At 43.8% G+C, this 7,651-nt stretch overlaps 1 protein-coding gene across 22 annotated transcripts in view; it reads left to right on the forward strand.

The window, feature by feature from the left end:
- LOC109898873 (ankyrin-3) overlaps window positions 1-7,502 on the forward strand; it is a 160,071-nt gene extending 152,569 nt beyond the window's left edge. For 15 of the 22 annotated variants that reach the window (XM_031835630.1, XM_031835638.1, XM_031835639.1 and 12 more), the window contains 7 exons: window positions 1,102-2,194; window positions 2,479-2,665; window positions 2,991-3,068; window positions 3,646-3,729; window positions 3,909-4,025; window positions 4,544-4,629; window positions 5,466-7,502. In XM_031835630.1, the coding sequence (XP_031691490.1) occupies window positions 1,102-2,194; window positions 2,479-2,665; window positions 2,991-3,068; window positions 3,646-3,729; window positions 3,909-4,025; window positions 4,544-4,609 (1,625 nt within the window). In that variant the 3' untranslated portion in view covers window positions 4,610-4,629; window positions 5,466-7,502. The remainder of the gene's footprint in view (window positions 1-1,101; window positions 2,195-2,478; window positions 2,666-2,990; window positions 3,069-3,645; window positions 3,730-3,908; window positions 4,026-4,543; window positions 4,630-5,465) is intronic. The other 7 variants (XM_031835642.1, XM_031835651.1, XM_031835644.1 and 4 more) reach the window with 5 other exon arrangements.
- Window positions 7,503-7,651: the final 149 nt, after the last annotated feature.

Here is a 7,651-nt window from a genome sequence, read left to right on the forward strand (position 1 = left end):
CTCCACACCTCTCTCCCTTACTCTTCCCACACTGCTGATCCCCAAGTTATGAATCCTCTGTCTCACTCATGGGCCTCACACCTTTACCCCCATCCCCACCACCCAATCCAGCTCCCTCTCCTCTTCCATGTCTCCTTCTCATCCCCCAGTCACCAAGTCTTCAACCCACTGGGGACCCCAGTCAACCCACACACCTGTCCTCTACTCCCATGCCCCAGCTCTCTCCCTCATCCCTTCCAAGTATCTCCCTCAATACTCAGTTTTCGAGTCCTCAGGCTCAACCCACTGGGGAACCCAGTCAGCCTACACCCCTCTCGTCTTCTCCCACCCCCCAGCTGTCTCCCTCTGTGACCCTATGCCAGTCCCACCGTCTTGAATCCTTAGAAACCCCATTTCCCACTTTGTCCCACCCTGTCCTCCCCCTAATATCACCTGCAGGGTCTCACTGCCCTAGTCCTGACCCCCCCCCCCCTCTCATCCGTTCCCTGCCCTCCTGTCCTGTGTGTCAATATCCCTGTGTCCCCCATTCCTTCTCCTTCTGCACCTCCCTCTTGGGCTCACATCGACCCTTCTACCCTAGAAATCTTCATCTAAGCCCCATCCTATCGTCTTTCGTCTTTTCTGTGTGAGCATGACTAAACATCCGCTCAACTGTTAACTAATAAAACCCACTCATCACACATGTGGACATTTCTACCATTCCTTACTTATTTCTGTTTTGTTTTCTTATCGCATCTCAATGGCTGCATATGAACACATCCCTTTAAAGAACAAAACTATCTTGTCATAAAACTGTTAAAAGCTGTGACAGACATACGTATTTATTGTTTTTGTCAGTGTAAGTATCATTTGTTTTATACCATTTTTACGTTGGGTTTCTCTAAGGTAGTTCTCAAGTGAATCAAAAGTGCTGCATATTGTGCTGATGATTGAGGAGACCAGTGTCCCCTCTGAGGGTCACCATAATTAGTGGGTGTTTTGTTGCATGCTCTATAGTCAGTCTCTGTTCCATTGTCCATGTCACTCAGTCCATGTGGTGTGTGGTTTATGTGGGATTCCTTGTGTCATGTGCGTCCATGTGAGTATATCATTTCCCAACAGATTATCACTGCATCCTAGCGGAGCTGCAGTCCCCAACCCAACTGCACTCTGACCCTTCCTTCACAGAGCTCTACTCTGAACCCCCTACCCTCACCATTGACCCCGAAGCTTCCCCTGTCCAGCTCAAGCCAGACCCTCCTATCTTCATCCTCACCCAGTCCGAGTCCTGGGCCGACCACATGGAGCCTGACTCCTCCAATAGGAGCCCTTCTAGACCATATGAGCTGTCCCTGTACATTCCCACCCTTGACTTAGATCCCACCGCGGCCACCAACACAGGAATGGCTGAAGGTGACCAGGTGCTGATAGTGGAAGAAGAGAAAAGGGAAGTGGACATAAGCCTCCAACAGATGTCATTCGCTTCCCCTGAACAGTGTGAAGTAGAAAAAGAGGTCAAAAAACAAGTCTCCTTCTTCTCATCATCTTTGTCCTCCCCATCATCGCCTTGGCAAGCACAGCAGGACAGCAGACGGGCAGGGGCTGAGGAGGTCGTGAAGGGAGATGGTGAGGAAGTGGTAGAGGCAGGTGAGATGGTGGAAAACGGGGATAAAGTGGTAGAAGAGGGGGACAATAAGATGGTCTTGGAGGGGGGTAAGGAGCGAGAGAATGGGGCTGAGGTGGCGGAAGAGGGGGCTAAGGTGGTGAAAGAGGGGGATAATAAGATGGTGTTGGAGGGGGGTAAGGAGCGAGAGAATGGGGCTGAGGTGGCGGAAGAGGGGGCTAAGGTGGTGAAAGAGGGGGATAATAAGATGGTGTTGGAGGGGGGTAAGGAGCCAGAGAATGGGGCTGAGGCGTTGGGGGAGCAGGGAGTGTCTGGTTCCACTGAGGAAAAGGATGGAGATGAAAATGAGATGACAGAAGACAAGTTGAAGTCGCTGTTGGAAGATATTCATTTGGAGGAAGGCTCAGAGGAAGAGGAGGGCGAGGAAATGACGGAGGCCAAGGTTCAGGAGATTCTCAGTCAGGTGAAGCAGGCAGAAAAAGACATGTGTTCACTTCCAGGTTGGCACAGTGAGACATTCAGCGTCAACGTGGAGCCGCCCACACCTGGCCGCAGTGTGAGCTCAGACCTGCTAGACCGCCAGGAAAATAGGTACACAAAAACATATATTCCATCACTGCTATGGATTAAGGATAAATACACTTTCGTGTACATCTACAACTGGGATTCAATATCTTCGCCTCAGTCTTTTGGTCTTTTTTCATAATCTGCCTTCATCACAAACTATTTGATCAATAAATTTGTAACCAACCCCATCCTATTCTCAATATTGATCTTTATCTTAGTCAATGTTCTCTGAATTGTAATCCTTAACCATTAATCCGAGTTTCAATCTAAGTCTCAACCTTACTCTTTCTCCCAATCTCTCCCCACAGCCAGGAAAACTCCAGTGACTCCGCCACCTCTTCCTCTAGAGGGGAGCCAGGGAGGTCCAGGCACAATGGCGATCACACGGAGCTAGCACCTCATGACGGGTCACTTCCTCTATCGCAGGACTCAGCCAACAGAAGAGCTGGACATGGGAAGGAAGAAGGCGTACTTGTGTCTGAGAAGAAAGTCCAGGTAATTGCAATGTCTATGCAAGATAATGTACTGTAACTGTTTTTGTACAATGTGTGTCTGCTACAGTGAATACGGCTCATCGGGTACATCACTGTTGTTTCTTTTTCACAGTGACACGAACTGGATGTCCATTCTTTTAAATCAACTGGTTGACTGTAAATTTAACTTCACCCTTTTTTCCAGATGTGCCATTGCTTATTGTTGCTGATGTCAGAAGAACCTTGGGATTGTGTGACGCTAACAAATTCTCTCTCGCCTGCTTTTTTGTGTGTTTTCTATATCCCCTTCTCACTGTCTGTAATGTTGCTTTACCTGTACTCTTCAGCAGCGTTTTAGTGAGTCTGGCGCTGATGAGGAACAAACCGTCACCACCAGGGTGTTTCGGCGCCGGGTCATTCTTAAGGTAGCCTGCTGAGACTGGGTGAAGGTTTGGTTTAGGTTTGGCTATAGATGGTTAACCTAGCTTTGCCTCTGGTGTGCAGTGGACTGGTGTGGCTCGCTTAACTGACAACTATCAGTGGGAGAAAAAGGAAACTTCAGAAATGTTTGTTTGAAGTGTTGGTGTGTGTGTGTGTGTGTGTGTGTGTGTGTGTGTGTGTGTGTGTGTGTGTGTGTGTGTGTGTGTGTGTGTGTGTGTGTGTGTGTGTGTGTGTGTGTGTGTGTGTGTGCGTGTGTGTGTGTGCGCGCGCGTGTGCGTACGCGCGTGTCCTGGCCTGGTAACCTGCTTTCATGTTTTCAATCAAGGATAATTTTGTGTCTCACTGTTGCCTCTGTGATGCCATTTAAAGGGACGTGCCACATTCATTTTGTTATCGTTTCAATCAACAACTCTTGGGGAATTCTAAAATATTCTGTCTCTAGAGGTTTGCTTGCAGTTTGATGGTGCTGTTGCTGCAGAGTGTGTTAGTGGTTTGCTGTTACACTGGCTGAAGTGAATTTGGACCAGTTCTGATTGTAGTCCTAACCATGAGCACTTACAGGGAGAACAGGCAAAGAATATTCCAGGCGAATCAGTGACAGAAGAACAGTTTACCGATGAAGACGGTAACATCATCACTAGAAAAGTAACTATCTGCCCTCGTCCTAAAAATACACCTCTGAATTATCATACCCACCTTCTCAAAGCATCCTCGAAACTCTCCTCCCAAAACATCCTAAACCCTATCCACTTGTGTTTGTGTGTGTATCCCAGCCATACCCTCTCCATCTTGACCATGATCATTATCTCCTCCCCTTTTCCCAGGTCATCAGAAAAGTAATCAGGCGGGTGTCCATGCCTGACGACCAGGGCGGGGACAGGGGGAGGTGGGACCGAGGAGACCTCTGGCCTTGCCCTTTCTCACTGGAGGAGGAGCTAGAGGTTGGCATGACGACAGAATAGGCCGCATAGAGGGTTGCCCCAAGGGGGTTCTGGGGTTCTGAGCCTGAACAGAAAACGGGTGGGGACCTTAACTCAGGATGTGGTCGTGGGATTCGACATTCGAGTTCTGCCGCTATTGAATTTAAACACTCACTATGCCTTTAGAATTTTGTTTGATTTCACGGTATCTTGCTATCTGCGTATGTGTGTGATGCAAACATTTGCCTCTGTGGTCTGGTTTACTGCTTTCAGGTTGATGTTTTCAGGTTGCTAATATAAAATCATCTCACATGTTGCTTATCTCTGGTCTAGCTGCACTTGGGTTGTGGTTTTCAGGTTGCTGTGTTGGGTTACTGCTTGCCAGGATGGCTCTCAGGATGTGGGGTTTGAAATTGGCCTCATCTCACTCGTGTGTGTGTGTGTGTGTGTGTGTGTGTGTGTGTGTGTGTGTGTGTGTGTGTGTGTGTGTGTGTGTGTGTGTGTGTGTGTGTGTGTGTGTGTGTGTGTGTGTGTTGCAGCAAGGAGATGGAGCTAAAAGCAGGAGGAAGGAGGAGAGGTTGGGAGAAAAGAAGCTTCACTCGTAGGGCTAGCTGTGCTCCACCAGGTACTTTACCAAATAGAGTACTTTACCCCACCACTTCTCTCTAATAAACTCATTCATTTCTATCCCCTGTCACTGTTCAGTGGTGTAGTCAATGTTTTCTGTTCCATTCCATATACATGTTTAAACTTGGTGCAGCTCTGCTCCATTTCACTATACTGTACTTGTTCTCTTCTGCAATGTTGTCCACTGTACTCTCCAGTCCTGATGATTCACGTATTTCATTCTACTCCAAGCAGACCTTTATCTTTCAAACTGAAAGCCTGACTCTTGTCTGTTTTGATTCTGGTTACATCAGCTGTGTGGTTGGGTGACTAGTCACAAAGGGACCATGGATAATGCTCAAAACACACCTCAGCATATATTGTCACACAGACACTCTCTGTCTGTCTCTCTCTATCCACTAAATCCCCACAAAGGCCAGCTCATAGACAGTACTATCGTGTGGGAATTGCATCAAAGAGAGGTCGCTATCTGATTGGTTACTGTTAATCCCTGAAAGGTGTTGCTAGCTATATGCATCAGTGAAATATTCAGTTTAAGCAAACCTGAATTAAGAAAAGAGTAGTGGCACTCTCATGATCTCTGGCTCAGCTGGTGGTTTCCATGACAACCAGGGTGACCATGACAACCCGTGGCCCAACAGACTTCTTGATGCTCTCTAGCGTCATCGAGGGAATGATTGCTCCAGTAAATGTGTGGGTAGCTAGCAAAATGGAACATAAAATTCAGATGCTATGATGTAGTGGTATTACATCTATCAAGTAATCAGAATTAGTAATAACTAAGGGACTCAACCTCAACAGCTGCCTAAAATAATTATTTTTCTTATTTTTCAGGTGTGCAGGAATTAATCTCATGGGTTTCCACGGCAGAAAGTTACAAACAACTAGAAACTAAAGGAAAATAGGACATTTCAGCCAATACTTCCAATGTGTGGTTTTCAAGCGTGAAGAACTTGACCCGTCTGATTTTAGCATGAGCATGAAAAACTCACTCCCTGTCAATTGAGGGATCTGGAAGGTTCTCACCATGGAATCTGAATTCTAATTGTACAGCTCTCACTTCCTGTGGTCTATGGACCAGAAGAATTATGCTTCCTGTTTGTGACTTGTAACGTGCCATTGGTGTCATGAGAGCTTTTGAGGAGCATTGTGGTGAGACCGAAAAAGGACTCCATTACAGAAAAACCACAGGTGCAACTGAACATACACTTCCCTGTGACCAAAGATGGCACAAAAGCTCAATTCTAGTAGTAGGAGAAAGAAACTCAACAAAATTACACAAAAACAAGAGGATCACTTCTGATCCACCTCCAACACTCGCCTTATATTTTTTTTCTTGGACCCATAAATGTCAGGTTGTAAATTGCTGGGGTTTTTGTTTTCCTTTATAAACCTGAAAATAACAAGACTTTTTTCTGTATAGAAATTACAATCTGTACAATTCTAAAATGATGAGTTACAAGATGATAATGCAGAGGAGAGAACTTTACAAGTGCTTTCAACATGATTATCAAAATGGTTCAAGATTTGAGTGAACTTCACATGTTGTTGTATAATTAATTATTATAGCAGGTATAACATTTGTATATGAAAAAAGCTGGTTTGATTTTAACAGAGGAAATTTCCAGAAAATCTTCTGCAAATTTCAGTGATTCCCAAAATGGGGATGTATCTAATTCTGCAAAAGCAGTCTTTCAGAGTTCTCATATTTTCATGCATGCCTTTCACATTATTTTAAGTAAAATTTGTACAAGTTTGAAAACACTGTATTAAAAATTAGAATTAAAACCCTTTATCTGTGTACAACTATAGCCTTAACATTTGTCACCAGTTTTATATTTGAAATTAGAAAAAATAAATAAAACATAAGTGTTTTTTTTGTCTCGGACAGGGAACAGTATGAAGAAAGTTTGTTCTATAGCTTCTTGAGGATTACCGTTTGTCTATGTACAACTGAAGGGCGGCTTCTGCAGGGTTTATCATAAATGCTATGAGAAAGGAGTAATCTGAATGTATATGCTAGAAGACTGTCTCGCTGTAAAATTATAAATGTATTGTGTGTATTGGCTATAAGGTGTAGAGGTCGCTGTAAGACTGTAAGACTGTTTGTAATCATTTTAGCAGTGTGTCAATTGGTTTTATAAAGGCTGCTGTGGTTTTAAAGATGGGGGTTTGGGGTTTTTGGGAAGTATTTCCTTAAGTTTAATCTACTCACATAAAGAGACACAAGGCATTATTTGATTGTAACTCTTGATAGCATATGTATGACAAAAACACTGGATGGTCAAAACGATTATTTAAGCATAAAATAAATTGTGTTGAACTCTGAAATTGTGTTATCTTTTTAGGCTTGAGAATCTGTATGCAGTGTCTAACTAGCATTGTTTTGATAGCTCATTGGCGATTACTTTGCATTAGATCTTCTCTTTGTATTGGTTAGACTAGAGGCCCATGTAGTTCAAGTGTGGTGTTATTCTGGTGTGAAGGCTCAGACTTAGTGTGATGTTTATGCTGTGGACATGACAACCATGTAAAGGACTTCATTTCTTTTGACAAGTGAAGCAATTTAGGGTATTGTATCATATATCCTATCTTACATGTCAATCAGGGGGTAGAGGGTAATTTGATATGGTTGAACTATCAATTTTGTCAATTTTGTTTGATATGTGTTTTCAACTGAGCAAATTTTTTCGATGTACAATTCTTACTAACAGAGTGAAGCCATTGAAATGTAACTATTCTAGCACTTTGGTTATTCAAAGTCTTCTTTTAGAGGCTATAGAAGCAATGACGCCACCACAATGTTTCAAGCGTCTTAAAAAAAAAGTAATTTAAAAACAAAATAAATAAAAAAGCATTGGTTTTGAAATATTTTGTTTCTGTTTTATCTTTGTGTTTATGTGATGTCGAATCTATTATGTTTGTAAGAAATTCCAATGGGTTGTGAAATGTTTAGGCTAAGAAATAAGAGGTTGGTAGAGCTAACAAGGTACAAATCTGTCGTTCTGCCCCTGAACAGG

Source organism: Oncorhynchus kisutch, linkage group LG11 (assembly GCF_002021735.2).
Source record: "Oncorhynchus kisutch isolate 150728-3 linkage group LG11, Okis_V2, whole genome shotgun sequence".
Lineage (NCBI taxonomy): Eukaryota > Metazoa > Chordata > Actinopteri > Salmoniformes > Salmonidae > Oncorhynchus > Oncorhynchus kisutch.